This window comes from Budorcas taxicolor, chromosome 18 (assembly GCF_023091745.1).
Source record: "Budorcas taxicolor isolate Tak-1 chromosome 18, Takin1.1, whole genome shotgun sequence".
Taxonomy (NCBI): domain Eukaryota; kingdom Metazoa; phylum Chordata; class Mammalia; order Artiodactyla; family Bovidae; genus Budorcas; species Budorcas taxicolor.
In genome coordinates, this window is record NC_068927.1 from 64,159,648 (window position 1) to 64,174,689 (window position 15,042).

Below are 15,042 nucleotides of genomic sequence, written 5' to 3' on the forward strand. Positions count from 1 at the left end.
GTCTGGCGCCGAAACGCGTCGGCTATTTCCGGACCGTAGAGGACAGCGTCCGGAGCGGTGACTACGGCTGCTTCCGAAAACACCCGAAGTGAGGGTTTCGCGGACTCTCCCAAGTTTTCGTAACTTTTCGGATATTAGCTCTTCCACGTTCGGATGTTTTCGGAGTTCCTTGCGTTCCTCTGTACCCAGCCCCCTCTAAGAATCCGGCTGCTTCTGAAAATTCAAACCGTCCCTTTGACTGCTTGCGCTGATTCTCCCCGCTCTTCTCCGCCGGCCCAGTCCAAGCGAATCGGCTACTTCCGACAGTCCTAACCGTCCCGGAGTCGGCACTTTCCGAAGGTTTCCGGCGCTCGCCTTCGGACCCAGTCAGAGATCCAGCTGTTTCCAAACTTCGGTTCCTTCCGGAGATTCCAGTGGCACCCTCCTCCCCTCCCGGAGAACTTCGGCTCCTTCCGCCACCACTTCGGGAAGACCCCCCCACTCACGGGTGACAGCTTCGGCTTTTTCCGTCAGTGCTTCGGCTCCTTCCGGCTCCGGGAACCGAAAAAGGAGGGAGGACAGAGGCGAGGTGGGTCAGGGGAGAGGAAACGGAGAAGGGCAGCGTCCCAGCTCTCGGCACCTGACTCTCCGGGTGGGGAAAGGGGAGGAAAAGAAGGGCCGCTCCTGCGGAGAGCCTAAGAAGGCTGCGCGAGACAAAAGCAGCCAGCGGGGTAAAGGGTGCGCGCGGCCGCTGCGGAGGTTGCCAGCGCGGCTTTGTGCGCCTGCGCAGGGTGAAAGAGGCGGGGGGGCGAGATGGGCTTCTGCGCCTGCGTTAGACGTCGGTCTGAGGCGAGGTTTCTCAGCTGCTCCAGAAAGGCCCCCCCACCCCCGCTTCCAGAGCCCTTAGCGCGCGTGCGCGAGTCTTCCCTTTCTCCCGGGGAGGGCACTGCATTCCCAACCGTTAAGCTAGGCCGCCTCTTTACTAGTTGCCGTGGCGACCGCACCAGCGCGCTCGCCCCGCCGCGCAGGCGCCGCAGAGGACGCTTCCGGGAGACGGATAATCTCGCGATACCGCCTCCTGGCGGACTCCTCGGCTCGGAGGTTCCCGGCTGCCCGGCAGGCCACCTCCGCCGGAGGTCGTGGAGTCCCTCCTCCTGCCGCCGCGCCTCTGGTCCCAGTAGCCCAGCGGGTGGTGCTCACGCACTTTCCCCGGAGTGCTGCCCCGCCCCCGAGTTCCCCAGGGCACAACTGCCTCCCCTCCCACCCCTGCCTTTGCGGGAGCTAATTACACCGTCTCGCCCAGTTCCCCAGCTCCCGCCTGACGGTCCACGCTCCGGAATCCTCCAGAGCCCCCGTCCCCGCGGCAACGGCCACCCCCTGCCCAGGAAAAGGCCGGGGCCTAGTTTATTCCAAATTTTATCATTTTAATTTAAATTATCTTAATAGCTCTGTCTCGTGTGGACTCGGGCGGTCTCGGAAGGCGGGTGGGAAGCTCGCTGCGGGGCTGGGGTGCGGACGGGATATGTACAGTGGCCTCGCCCCGCAGGGTCCCGCAGTCTTCCCCAGGAGGGAGGGCCCAGCGAGGGCAGGACGGTGCCGCTCAGATGCGGGGGTGCCAGTGGTCAGGGAAGACAGAACCGGGCCCTGGATGGTGGTCCTCTTGGAAGCAGGACTAAGGGAGAACAGCCCCCAACCCAGGGAAGGCGGAGGGCAGGGTGGACGCTAGGGCTGTGAGAGGCCCAGGGGACAGAACTATATACAGGGGGCCTGGGGAGGGGGTGGCGGTCCGAGCGGAAATGAGCCGCCCTCGTGGGGGCCCGCCGGGCGAGGAAGCAGGGGCCGGAGGGCGGGCGCCGGGCCGGGTGGGGTGGGATCACCGCTTGAAGCGGTACGTGATGGGAAGCAGCAGCTTGCTCTTCTTGAGGGCCTGCACCTTCTTGAGGGTCTCCTCGTCCAGGGCCAGGAAGCAGCGGCGCGAGTACTCGAGCAGGCGCTCCTTGGAGGGGTCGAACTCGCCCACCTCGGCCAGCTTCTCCGGGGCTACGATGAGCAGCTCCGCGATGGGCGTGGTCAGTGCCACCGTGTTGCGGTCCACTCGGTGGTGCTCGAAGGCCCGAGACATGCTCTTCAGCTTCTGGAAGGTGCCCAGGATCTTCTTGTAGCGGCAGAGCACCCCGTCCGCGTCCTTCACTGCAAGCCGAGGGCAGGGGAGAGAGTTGGGGGTACAGAGACGGGGTGAGGGGGGGCGGGAGGAGGCAGAAAGTGGAACCAGAAAGACCAGGAGGCTAGCTGTGAGTTACAGAAGGTGGGAGAAGGGGAGACAGGCAGGCCCGGGGAGGGCCGGAGTGCGGGGAAGGGCTGCGTTCCTCCCAGTCCTCCTGGGCCACTGCTGCCTCCCCCGGGGCCTGAGGCCCTAACTCCAGGACTATAAACCAGGACCACCCACGGAGGCCCAGACAGTCAGCCAGGTCTGATCTGGTCTGTTTGCCGATGCAGGGGCGGGCAGAAGGGAGCTCATACAGACCCCCAGCCCCCGCGTCCCCCACTCACCCCGCTGCCTCTCCCGGGCCTTGGGCTTCCCGAAGCGCCGCCGGCCTGGGCCTCCTTTCTGCTTCTGCCTCTTCCTCTCCATGGTGCTGCCTTCTTCAGATGCTCCGCTGACCGAGGAGGCAGCTGACTCGGGGTCTGAGGCCTCACCCCCTGTCCCCCCTCGGCCGTCCCCCTCGGCCCGCCGAGGCCCGGGCTTCCCCCGGCAGTGGTCGTCTGGAGAGGGGCGGGAAGACACGCACACACGTGAACTGCGGGAACAGGACATCGAGGTGGCGGGCGGCAGGTCACAGAGTCCCCGGGAAAGGGGGTCTCCCAGGAGGAAGTGCAGCACAGACGCCCAGCTGAACACAGTACACTAGGCCGGGATTTGGGGGTCCTGGGTGGGGCGTGGCCTGAGGATGCTCAGACTTGGTGCAAGAGGTCTGGGAGAGGGGCAAGCGGACCAGGCCAGTACCACGGGGACCTCAGGAAAGAGTGATTTTGTGGGGTTCTCACAGTGGAGGAGTTTTCTGGGGACCCAGTAAGGCCTCCAGAAGAGTAGGGGCAGGCAAGGCCTCCCTGGGGGTGTAGGGTTCAGACCCCAAGAGAAATAGTCTCTAGGTCTAGTCCCCTGGGAAGGGCATGCCCCCGCCCTCACCAGACCGGGAAGCTGCCCAGGTTCTGATGCAGGCCCTCCCTCTAACAGCGGGTTCGGAGCCCGGTGCTGGTCTTACCACAAAGAAAGTCCAGGGGCCCCTGCCCCTGACCATCCTGCGTGGGTTTCCCCAGCATGGGGGGCAGATGGCGGTAGACCCCAGCAACCCAGGCCAGAGGTGGCGCCAGAGCACAGGGGTCCCCAATGAGGTAGGTGTTAAGAAAAGCTGCAGGGCCCTCGCCCTAACTCTCAGATGACTTTCCAGAGAGGAAGTGGAAGCTTTCGAGGCAGCCAGCCAGGGGTTGACCACCACCAAGGTCGAGGAGAGGCTGGATCCTCCAGGCCACTGCTAAAGATTCGGGACAGGAAAGCCCCCGTGGGGAGAGGTCGGGGCAGTGCTCAGGACCCAGACAAGCAGGCCGCAGTCCCGCCCATCAGCAGGACTCAAGCAGGAAGGAGGCTGGGCTTGGAGCCCACGGAGAGCCACCAAAGGAGGAGTGTGAATGCAAGGGCACCGTGTCCCTGAGGAAGGTGGAGCTGGGTGCCCTGGGGAGGGGGGACGCCTCACCTGCGTCCAGGCGGGCAGAGGAAATGAACTTGTCGAGCTGGCACCGCAGGAAGTCCCGCTCCTCCTCCAGGTCCTCAATGCGCTTCTGCAGCCAGGAGTTCCTCTCCAGGGCCAGGTGCAGCTGGGCCCGGACGCCGTTCATCAGGGCCGCTGTCGGGGAAGCAGCCTCCGCCGGCTCTAGGGGCGGTCGGCCCTGGTCACACCCCAGGTCTCAAGGACCCTGGCTGCACCCCCGCGGGACTCAGTCCCCCTCCAGTCCACTCACCCTCGAAGTTCCCCCGAGAGGGGCTCAGGCTGTAAAAGATTTGCGGGTCCAGGTGGGGCGTCTCATCGAAGGGGATGGAAATCTCCAAGGCCTCGCTGTCCTTCTTCACTGGAGGAGAGAGGCTAGGCTCACCCAAGGGAGGTCCCGGGGCCTCGGACCAGACCCCAGCCAGGGAGGAAAGGGCAGGGACCTGGGTGGGTGGAGCAGGGCCCCGGTTCCTCACCTGGCCTCCTTCGGCTGTTCATGGCGCGGCCTTCTGCAGACCCCGGCAGCTGAGCGCCTCAGGGCCACTGGACAAAAAGGGCAGCCACAGATGGAGGAACACAGACGGGCTTCTGGGGGGCATTCCGGGGGACCTGGGGCTCTCGACGTGGGGAAAGCTGTTTGAAGGCCGGGACTCGTGGGTCTGACGGAGGCGGGGCAGACTGAGGACACCTGGGGTTACAAACTCCTAGGCTCTAGGGAGTGGGGAGCTGGAGGAAGGAGGACCCGTGGGGTCGACGGAGCAGGGTTCTGGTCGAAGTAGGCCGACAGGGTCTCGACACAGGTTACCGGCCTGGGAGAGTGCCCCAACTTCCAGGTGCAGGGTTGGGGACCCCAGCCACGGGCGGGCCTCCCCACCCACGGGTAACGTCCGGGCGAGCACCGGACGGTGCTGGGGGGCTGGGCGTGCGCGGCGCGGGAGAAGGTCACGCGTGGGGATGCGCCGCCCCCGCCCTTTGTCCCGCGGGCGGGAGGGCGGGCCGCGGCGAGTGGTCCCCGCGGAGGATGCGCCTGGCCGCAGGTGCGGACGCGGCCACCACCCCCTCCAGTGCCCGGGGCCGAGCTGGCCGGGGATCCCCGCTCACCCACCCGCGCGCGGAATCCGGCCCGGGGACCGGCGGCGGCGGCGCCCATGCCCGGCGCTGGGGAGCGTCTGCAAAGAGTGACGGGGAGCGAAAGGAAGCGACCACCCACCCGCGGGCGGGGCGGAGGCGGCGGTGAGTCTCGGAGACGGGCGACGAGGAGGGCCGGCAGCCGGGGCCGCCCGGTGCGTAGGTGGCGTGCCTCCTCCAGGAGTCCCGGGTCCCCGGTGAGCCGGCCGTTTGCGGCGGAGACCCGGCCCGCACTTGCGCGATGGCCCCTTGCAGCACTCCCCCGCCCTCGGCGAAGCCTGGTCAGGGAACGTCACGAAATTCCCAATTCCTGGAGAGCCGGCGGCGCCCGGGGTCACCCGGGTGGGTGAGGAGGCGCCGGGTCGGGTTTGGGAGAGGCAGGGAGACGTAGGGAACAGCCAGGAAAGCTGAGGATCCCCTTAAGAGAGATGCTGAGAACTGGCCGGAGTGGACCCCCGCGACCCGCTCCTGCATCTCCCCTGGGCTGAGCACGCAGGACCCCAGGCTTCCCGGGGCCTTCGGACTAGTGAGTTACCCCTCCCCGAAAACAAAGGCCTAAAAACCAGTCCCTGCCCCCGTGTTATTAAGAGCTGGCTTTGCAACTTTCGGACCTAGATCCCAATCCTGGCCGCTCCTTCGCAGCCTCGGTTTTCTCACCTGTAAAGTGGGGCGATCATAATCCCTTTTAGGTCTGTTGTGGGGATGCGACGCACGCAGAACGCTCAGCCCAGCGCCTGGCCAGGGCCAGAACTGAAGCTCGGGACGCTACGAGTGTTATCTGGAGTCAGATTATGGGACGCTCCTTCTCTAGGGAGTAGAGACAGCTGGTTTTCTCCTCCACCCAACAAGAGGTCGGAAGAGATGAGGCCCGGCACAGTGCCTGACACAACTCCGACACGCAAAGAAAACTCGGTGAGAGGGCAGGTGTTTATTCGGCTTCTGCCCCAGTGCCACCTGCCTCTCCTCCCTCTCTCCAGTAGCTTCCGTGCTCCAGAATTCCTACCAGCTCTTAAGAGAGCAGTGCTTTCTAACCCTACAGCTGGAGAGTGGAACCATCCTGGCCACACGCCCCTCCTACTCACTTCACTACCTGTGTCAAAACGTGCAGGGGGAGGCACCTGCCCTAGTTCGGTGTCTTTCAAACTACATATTCATGCGCAGAAAATATTATATGGTAGAATGAAATCTGTAATCAGCAGTCTAAAAAATGAAATAGATGGAAAAAACATGAGAGGCCTGCACGCAGAAGTAGCTATTGTTAAACCTTTGTTTTCCATGTATTTTGTGTATCTTGTATACCGGGTTGCCGTATAAAATGTGTTTCTTACAATGGATCGTGGTTTTTAGAAAGTTAAGATTAAAAACATTCTGCCTCAATGACACAGGTGGTCAGGAGCCAAGCTCGGATGAGCCCCAGAACAGGCCAACCTGCCCATTCCCCAGCCAGGTAGGCCAGGCACTTGCGAAGTCTCCCTGCCAGGCAGTGGGCAAAGACAGTCTCCCAGACCGACCTCGGGTGCTCAAAGCGGAACACGTGTTCACTGAGTGAGTGTCCAGTCTCCACCTCTGGCTGGGGAGTGGGAGGCAAGTCCGGGGCCCTTTCCCGCAGCATCGCACGTTGGGGGGGAGGGGGCGGGTCTCAGGAAGATAGTGCAGATTCCTGATGGCCCCCAGGCACAGTTTTCAGGCCCAAGATCGGTAACACATGGCACTCTTGCCCCCACCTGGCCCAACCCCGGCAGTCAGGGCTCAGTCGTGGAATCGCTGGTGTCTCTGAGGTTAGAGGGTTCCATTCAGGAAACGTGGGGTCTTGTTCCCATCTTATCTCCCAAACACCAGGAGATGACTGCAGGACTTCTTAAGGCCACAGTCGGCCTCCCTGCGGCGCTGGGTCTGTTTGTGTCCAGGGCCCCCTGGTGCTCGCCAGCTGTCTGAGGACGACAGGTGTCCCTGTGTACCCCCGCCCCCAAAATCCCGCGGTACCTGGGGGGCCCCCGCAGCTTGGCTCAGGGGTGCTTCCACCGCGTATGCTTCTGCAGCGTGTTCTGCTCCATGAACCGGCGCGGGCAGTGCGGGCACTGGTAGGGACGCTCCCCGGAGTGGACCCGGCTGTGCTGGGCCAACTCGCCCGCCTCTCGGAATCGGCGAGGGCAGAGCGGGCAGCCGTGGGGCCGCCCGCCGCCTGCCCGGTGAATGGAGTGGTGGCGTGCCAGATGGCTGGCTCGCTTGAATGCCTTCCCGCAAGTGTCGCACTCGAAGGGCTTCACCTCCGAGTGGGTGATGCTGTGTCGCTGCAGGTAGGACATGTACTCGAAGACCCGGGAGCACACGGGGCAGCTGTAGCATTTTTTCTGGGCCGACGCCCCATCGGGCCCGGACTCCCTCTGCGACTCCTCGTCCACCAGCACGGTGTACGGGACGCCCTGGGTGTCTATGAGCAGGTAGTGGTTGGGCCTGGAAGAAGAGGGCGAGGTCTGGGGACATCCTGTGGAGCAGGAAGGTCCGGGCTCTGGGGACCCGCCTGTCCGAGGGGGAGGGGCCTGCATGGCCTCAGCGGAGGGAAACGCCGGGGGCCGGGGGCCGGGGGCCGGCAGCACCAGCATCCGGAGTGGTGGCTGAGGCCTGAGGGGTGGGAGACAGGACGAGGAGGTCACGCGGAGGCGGTACTCTCGGCCCCACGAGCTCCGTCCTTCCCGCTCTGCGTGCCCTACTCCGGCCCGCTGCATATTCTGCAGCGCCACCCTGACTCTGTGACCCTCTGAGGCTCCCAGGCGCCCCCTCCTCGAGACACCTCTCCCTTCCTTCCCACCGCCGACCGCAGGCGCGGGATCTCTTTGTGGCTGTCTGCCCCCTGTGTGCCCTCCTCAGCTCACAAGTTGCCCGCAGGCCCCACCCATCAGGCCTCCAGGCCGCTGACCCTGCCCTGGGGGTCAGTGCCAGCTCCAGGCGCTCCCTCGGCCTGTGCCCAGGCCCTCAGGTGGGAGGCCGTGCCCGGAGCCCAGTGTTCTCCCCCGCCCCCGTACCCCCGTGCGTTCAGTCCAGGGCACGCCCACCCGCCCCCACTCCCGGCGGCCTGCCGGCGCTCCGCAGGCCTCCGCCCCAGCCCCGGCCCGGCCTCTCCGCGCGCCGCGCCCCGCCCTGCGCTCGGGGCCCCGCGCGCCCGGCCCCGCCCCGCCCCGCGGCCCGCTCCAGCTCCCGCCCGCCTCCCGGCCCCCGTACCCGGTGCAGCAGCTTCTCGGGTCCGGGTGGCTGCTGATCAGCCCAGGGCTCCCTGCGTGGGTGCAGACGGAGGCGGGCCGGGGCGCTCGGGACGTCCCCCGGGAGCTGGCGGCGCCGACGAGGGGCGGAGAGGACCGGGGGACGGAGGAAAGGGTCCAGGGCAGAGCGGTGGGGGCGGGGCGCCCGGGCCGCCGGGAAACGGCTCCGGCCGGAAACGCGTGCCGGGACGGTAGTTCCCAAGTGCTCACGGTCTGGCTTCACCACCCGCGCCCGCCCCAGCCCCGCGCCCAGCAAATAAGAGCCCTGCAGTGAAGTGCGGAATGTTTATTGAGAGAGGGTGAGGGTGGCGGGTGCGAGGGGAGACGCAGGAGCGAACCGGGCCGCGGCCGCAGCCTTTGACCCTCCCGCGCAGACGGCTGGCGCGCACCACGCGGGAGCGGCACCCGGGGCGCCGGGCGCGGGGAGGGGAGCCGGGGCCGCCCGCCGGCTCAGTGCAGCCGCACGTGCTGCGCCAGCTCCGCGGCGTCCTGGAAGCGGCGCGGGCAGAGCGGGCAGGCGTGCGGCGGCCCGGCACGGGCGCGGTGCGTGGCGCGGTGCCTCGACAGGTGGCTGGAGCGCTTGAAGGCCTTGCCGCAGGCGCCGCACGTGAAGGGCTTGAGGTCCGAGTGCGACACACGGTGGCTCTGCAGCCGCAGGGGGCTGGCAAAGACGCGGGCGCACTCGGGGCAGCTATAGCCCTTGCGCGGCCCGGGCTCTCCAGGCGGCGCCTCGCGCGGGGTCGGGCCGCGCGGCTCCTCCTCCAGCGGTGCCGTGTACGTGTAGGGGACCCCGTTGGCGTCGATGAGCAGGTGGCGGCCCAGCCGCGGGGGCCGGGGCCCCGCCGCCGAGGACGCAGTGGAGGCAGGGCCCTCCGCCGGGGGGAAAGGGGGCGCCTTGGGGGGCGGCGGGTCCATGGCCTCGGGAGAGGAGGCCCGAGGGTGGGGGGCCCGCGGTGGCAACAGCAGCATCCGGAGCGGCAGCTGGGAGCGGCGGAGGGGAGACAGGTCAACACGGCCGCTGCCCGGGGACAGTGTCCCCGCCGTCTCAGCGCTCGCGGCCCTCTGTCCCACTGACTTCCTCCCTGACGGGAAAAGGGGCCGCTTCCAGGCCGAGTCGCTCGGCCCACCAGGCAGCCTCGACGGCTTCTCCGGCTAAGCTCAGCAGCTCAGAGACCCTACCTGCCTTTCCTCGCGAGTCCTCCTCTCCTCCCCCAGGGGACCCGAGGGCATCAACCCGCCTCTTCCCTTCTCCTCCTCGCCTTCCTCCTGCTTCTCGCCTCCCTCACTCCTCAACAGCCAATCAAATCCCAAGCCTATTTTGTCCTTTTCATCTTCATGGCTTCTTCCAAGTCTCGCCAGGATTCTTGCCTCCAGAATTTCTCTAACGGGTCGCTTCCTCGGCCGCAATTTAGGATGCATCCTCTCCCCACACCCCCACCCCACCGCCAGGACCACCGCAGAGGCCTCTCTTGGGCCTCCAGACCTCTTAGACCTCCATGCCCACTAGTTCCCTGGAAGGCCTCCCAAACCTGGATACGTCTGTGGCTGCTCTTAATTTCCTCCCAAGGTGTGTCCCCAGAGTCCCACTAATCCAGTTCCCCACTTTTCCACTCGGAGCTCCTCTAACTTGTTCCTACACTTGGCCCCTTAAGGATTCAACATACTCTCCCATCACCTAGGGGCTTCCCTGGTGGCTCAGACAGTAAAAAATCCGCCTGCAACGTGGGGGACCTCGGTTCGATTCCTTGGGTGGGAAGATCCCCTGGAGGAGGGAACGGCTACCCACTCCAGTATTCTGGCCTGGAGAATGCTATGGACGGCGGAGCCTGGCGGGCTACAGTCCCTGAGGTCGCGCAGAGTCGGAGACGACTCAGCGACTTTCACTCCATCATCTAACCTCCGAATTCCAGGTGCGCATCGCTAGGACACCTCAACTGCCAGCTTTCTATGCAAGCGTCGGCTTGTGAACTTTCACACCTGCTACATCCCCACCTCCCCCGCTCCCGGGGGTCCTTCTCTGGCCCGGCCCCTACTCATAGGCCGCTGACAGCGTTCCGACCCTCTCCGTAGCTGCCGGGGCCGCGGAGCCCCCCTCCCAAGCACCTCCCTCCCGCGGGATGCAGCACCTTTATTTCCGCACCCCTCCCCGCGCTGTGCCCGGCTCAGCTTCCCGCGCTCCCCCAGGACCCGCGCTGCCGCTGCCCCTCAGTCCGGGCCGTGGCCGGCCCCACCCCCACCCAGATTACCGCCGGCCCGGCGCGGCTCCTCCCTCCATCCCTACCCCTGTACCCGGTGCAGCGGCCTCTCGGGTCCGGAGGAGCGGGCCGAGGTCCCGTGCGGCCCGGGCTTCCCCTCGCGAGGGCCGGCGGCGGCGGGGCCGAAGCTTCGGGGAGCTCCGGGCCGGCGGCGCCGGGAACGCGGGCGCGGGGGGCGCGAGGGCGCGAGGGGCGGCGGCGTCCCTGGGAAACGGCGCCGGCCGGAAGCGCGCTCCGCAGCGAAGGTTCCGCAGCTCTTGAGCTTCTGGGGGTCGGGAGCGGGGCGGGGGCCAGGGCGCGGGAATCGCAGCGACCGCCCGCGCCGGGAGCTGCTCGGGACCTGGGACCGAGGCCCCAGGGTAAACGAAGGCGGGCGGGACTGCCTCTGCCCGAAGTCCCGCCCGAGCGGGGTCGCCCAGGCCGTCGCCTCGCCCCGGCCATCCCGCCTGCGTCCGCTGCCCGGCGACGCCGAGGGCGGGAGGACCGACGTTTCTGCCCGCGGGGTTGATGCAGGTCCCAGGTCCAGAGGCCAGCCTGGGCGCCAACGTCTCCCCGCCGGGATCCTCCGGCCCGCAAAGTGGGGAAACCGAGGCCCAGAGAAGCCCAAAGCCTGCCAGATGGGCAGATGGGGAGGGTGGGCTTCTCAAATGTGGGGCGCCGAGGACCAGAGCCCCCAGATGGGGAGATGGGGAGGGGTGGGCTTCTCATGGGGGGTAAGGCGGGGCAAGCGGACAGAGGACCGGGGAGAACCAAAGTCCCCAGATGGGGTGATGAGGTTTGGGGGGTGCCGAGGACCAGAGGGTGGCAGGGCAGCCAGGCCGGCCCGGGACCTAGAGCGGGGGTCGGCGCCGGGCCGCCAGGTGGCCGCAGCGCTGCAAGGCGGGCACAGGCGGAGCATGCGAGGTGTTGGAACCCGGCGGGCAGCGCCGGGAGCCGCGCGCAAGGCCCCACTCCGCGCGCCCGCAGCTCGTCCTCCAGCTGCGCGGTGATCCCGGAGCGAACGCCACGCGCCGCCGGCACCAGAGCGGCGTGGGGCCGGCGCGGCAGCTGGGGACACAGAGCGGAGAGAACCGGCGTTAAGGTCCTGACCCGACCACGGACCTGGGTTGGGCCAGAGCTCCCTCTAAGAGAACTGCCAACAAGAACTTTCTGCGATGATGGAAAAATCCTCTGACCTGCGCTCTGTGCAGGGGAACTGCCGCATATCTGAAAGGTGGCTCGTGATTCAGGACCTGACTTTTAAACGTTTCTCTTTCTCTTCTTTAAATAGACAGGTGGCTAGTGGCTGCCCACCTTGCGATACAGCTCCTGAACCACACTCAGCCAGTTGCAAACTGGAGACCCGCGGGCCACAGATGATTCAGTTATATTGGCCGGGATCGCAAGATATGTTTTATTGGGCAATAATCTAAATGCCTGCCGACCTGAGGAGTTCCTCTCTCAGTATCCTATCATTTTGCGTTTTCATACTATTCATGGGGTTCTCAAGACAAGAATACTGAAGTGATTTGCCATTCCTTTCTGAAGAGATGGCAATACCAGACCACATGACCTGCCTCTTGAGACACCTATATGCAGGTCAGAAAGCAACAGTTAGAACTGGACATGGAACAACAGACTGGTTCCAAATAGGAAAAGGAGGACGTCAAGACTGTATATTGTCACCCTGATTATTTAACTTATATGCAGAGTACAGCATGAGGAACGCTGGGCTGGAAGAAGCACACACTGGAATCAAGACTGCTGGGAGAAATATCAATAGCCTCAGATATGCAGATGATACCACCCTTATGGCAGAAAGTGAAGAGGAACTAAAGAGCCTCTTGATGAAAATGAAAGTGGAGATTGAAAAAGCTGGCTTAAAGCTCAACATTCAGAAAACGAAGATCATGGCATCTGGTCCCATCACTTCATGGCAAATAGATGGGGAACCAGTGGAAACAGTGTCAGACTTTATTTTCTTGGGCTCCAAAATCACCGCAGATGGTGATTGCAGCCATGAAATTAAAAGACACTTACTCCTTGGAAGGAAAGTTATGACCAACCTAGCTAGCATATTCAAAAGCAGAGACATTACTTTGCCGACTAAGGTCTGTCTAGTCAAGGCTATGGTTTCTCCAGTAGTCATGTATGGATGTGAGAGTTGGACTGTGAAAAAAGCTGAGTGCGGAGGAATTGATGCTTTTGAACTGTGGTGTTGGAAATGACTCTTCAGAGTCCCTTGGACTGCAAGGAGATCCAACCAGTCCATTCTGAAGATCAGCCCTGGGATTTCTTTGGAAGGAATGATGCTAAAGCTGAAACTCCAGTACTTTGGCCACCTCATGTGAAGAGTTGACTCATTGGAAAAGACTCTGATGCTGGGAGGGACTGGGGGCAGGAGGAGAAGGGGACAACAGAGGATGAGATGGCTGAATGGCATCACTGACTCGATGGAAGAGAGTCTGAGTGAACTCCGGGAGCTGCTGATGGACAGGGAGGCGTGGTGTGCTGCGATTCCTGTGGTCGCAGAGTCGGACACGACTGAGCGACTGGACTGAACTGAACTAGAGATTGTCATACTGAGTGGTCAGAAAAGCAGAAACATTGTATGACATCCCTTATATGCAGAATCTTAAATGATACAGATGAACTTATGTACAAGACAGAAGCAGACTCACAGGGAGTTCCCTGGTGGTCCAGGGACTAAGACTCCACAATCCCAGTGCAGAGGACATGCCACAATTAAAACGATGCAACCAAAAAAAATAAACAAACAGACTCACCGGCTTAAAAGAAGGCTCTTATGGTTCTGGAGGTGGGAGAGGCTAGGAAGGGAAGGATAGTGAGTTTAGCATGGACATGTTCACACTGCTGTATTTCAAATGGATAACCAACAAAGGCCTACTGTATAGTATCACTATATCTTACGTGATTTGGAGAATAACTTTGGTGTTTGTCTTTTTTATTCAATAAAAGTTTTATTAGAAAAACAGAGATCCTCCAGAACTGTACAGCCATGAAGGGCAAGCACTGGCCACACGTGGCTCTCGAGCACTTGGCACACGTCCAGGCTGACCTGAGGCGGGCTGGCACGCAGACACCCCTCATATGCTGAAGACTGAGAACAAAGAGTGTACAGTGCATCGTGAATGACGCCTGTGGAGTCCACCGGGAAAGGACCAGCTCAGCTCAGCGCAGTCGCTCAGTCGTGTCCAGCTCTTTGCGACCCCATGAATCGCAGCACACCAGGCCTCCCTCTCCATCACCATCTCTCGGAGTTCACTCACACTCATGTCCATCAAGTCCGTGATGCCATCCAGCCATCTCATCCTGGGTCATCCCCTTCTCCTCTGGCCCCCAGTCCCTCCCAGCATCAGAGTCTTTTCCAATGAGTCAACTCTTCTCATGAGGTGCCCAAAGTACTGGAGCTTCCACTCTAGCATCATTCCTTCCAAAGAAATCCCAGGGTTGATCTCCTTCAGAATGGACTGGTTGGATCTCGTTGCAGTCCAAGGGACTCTCAAGAGTCTTCTCCAGCACCACACTTCAAATGCATCAATTCTTCGGCGCTCAGCCTTCTTCACAGTCCAACTCTCACATCCATACATGACCACAGGAAAAACCATAGCCTCAACTAGATGGACCTTAGTCAGCAAAGTAATGTCTCTGCTTTTGAATATACTATCTAGGTTGGTCATAACTTTTCTTCCAAGGAGTAAGCGTCTTTTAATTTCATGGCTGCAGTCACCATCTGCAGTGATTTTGGAGCCCCAAAAAATAAAGTCTGACACTGTTTCCCCATCTATTTCCCATGAAGTGATGGGACCGGATGCATGATCTTCATTTTCTGAATGTTGAGCTTTAAGCCAACTTTTTCACTCTCCTCTTTCACTTTCATCAAGAGGCTTTTTAGTTCCTCTTCACTTTCTGCCATAAGGGTGGTGTCATCTGCATATCTGAGGTTATTGATATTTCTCCCAGCAATCTTGATTCCAGCCTGTGTTTCTCCCAGTCCAGCGTTTCTCATGATGTACTCTGCATATAACTTAAATAAGCACTGAGAAAGGATACGCTGGGTAAACTGACTGGGTTAAGTATTAAATGAGTCCTTAAAATTATTTCAGCTGTTCCTTTTCACTTTTTAAAGTGTGGCTCCCTACTGTACATCGTTGGTCCTACAAATTCCTCCCCCTCTAATTTCATGGCACGTGGTAGGGAAACTGGATGGAAACTGGTGGATTGAGAGAGTGTGCCCAGCTTAAGGGGCCAACACCCCTCTGTCTACACAAGGCATCTCAGCTTTGGCGCTGCTGACCTCTGGGGACTGGACCATTCTTTGCTGCAGAGTTGTCCTGCACACTGTGGGAGGTTGACCAGCATCCGTGGCCTCCACCCTTCAGAGGCCAGAAGCACCGTCACCCCCACCCCCACCCAAACCTCTCACTGGGCTGTGACAACAGGTCTTGCCAAATGTACCTCCCCTCCTGGGAGGGGAGGAAACAACACAGATCCTGGGCTACACAGACACCCCCGTGAATCTCTCTCTCAGATCTCTTTCTTAAGTTTCAGATCCAGAAAACTAGCTTTGTAGGTGAGAACCACACCCATCTCTGGAAATAGTAACAATGACCAACATTTATTGGGCCTTTCCTAAGGTGCCCTTGGACTGCAAGGAGA

General features: G+C 62.2%; 2 protein-coding genes across 8 annotated transcripts; both read right to left on the reverse strand.

Annotated features, from left to right (window-relative positions):
* Positions 1-1,430: 1,430 nt before the first annotated feature.
* CCDC106 (coiled-coil domain containing 106) lies at positions 1,431-7,843 on the reverse strand. Of its 6 annotated transcripts, none has more exons than XM_052655598.1 (6): positions 6,855-6,898; positions 4,220-4,286; positions 3,997-4,104; positions 3,732-3,908; positions 2,530-2,742; positions 1,431-2,169 (listed from the first exon to the last, which is right to left on the reverse strand). In XM_052655598.1, exons 2-6 carry the CDS (start codon positions 4,239-4,241, stop codon positions 1,853-1,855), a joined length of 837 nt encoding a protein of 278 aa, XP_052511558.1. In that variant the 5' UTR covers positions 4,242-4,286; positions 6,855-6,898; the 3' UTR covers positions 1,431-1,852. The 6 variants fall into 6 exon arrangements, 5 of the variants coding, with proteins under 5 accessions (XP_052511558.1, XP_052511559.1, XP_052511557.1 ...); XM_052655599.1 differs by lacking the exon at positions 6,855-6,898 and adding an exon at positions 5,529-5,764; XM_052655597.1 differs by lacking the exon at positions 6,855-6,898 and adding an exon at positions 4,954-5,074.
* Positions 7,844-8,578: 735 nt separating this feature from the next.
* LOC128063638 (zinc finger protein 580) lies at positions 8,579-10,541 on the reverse strand. 2 transcript variants are annotated; one of them, XM_052656439.1, is made up of 2 exons: positions 10,418-10,541; positions 8,579-9,109 (listed from the first exon to the last, which is right to left on the reverse strand). In XM_052656439.1, the coding sequence occupies exon 2, from the start codon at positions 9,095-9,097 to the stop codon at positions 8,579-8,581; it is 519 nt and encodes a 172-aa protein (XP_052512399.1). In that variant the 5' UTR covers positions 9,098-9,109; positions 10,418-10,541. The 2 variants fall into 2 exon arrangements, with proteins under 2 accessions (XP_052512399.1, XP_052512400.1); XM_052656440.1 differs by having other exon boundaries at positions 10,410-10,515.
* Between the last annotated feature and the right edge of the window lie 4,501 nt (positions 10,542-15,042).

Excerpts from the sequence above, each read along its gene's own strand:
- CCDC106 (XM_052655598.1), bottom strand. The coding sequence starts at position 4,241 with ATGAACAGCCGAAGGAGGCCAG. Across the intron at positions 3,909-3,996 it reads CTCTCGGGGGAACTTCGAGG|AGCCGGCGGAGGCTGCTTCC; the intron begins GTGAGTGGACTG and ends GACCGCCCCTAG. Across the intron at positions 2,170-2,529 it reads GGCCCGGGAGAGGCAGCGGG|TGAAGGACGCGGACGGGGTG; the intron begins GTGAGTGGGGGA and ends CTCGGCTTGCAG.
- LOC128063638 (XM_052656439.1), bottom strand. The coding sequence starts at position 9,097 with ATGCTGCTGTTGCCACCGCGGGCCCCCCACCCTCGGGCCTCCTCTCCC.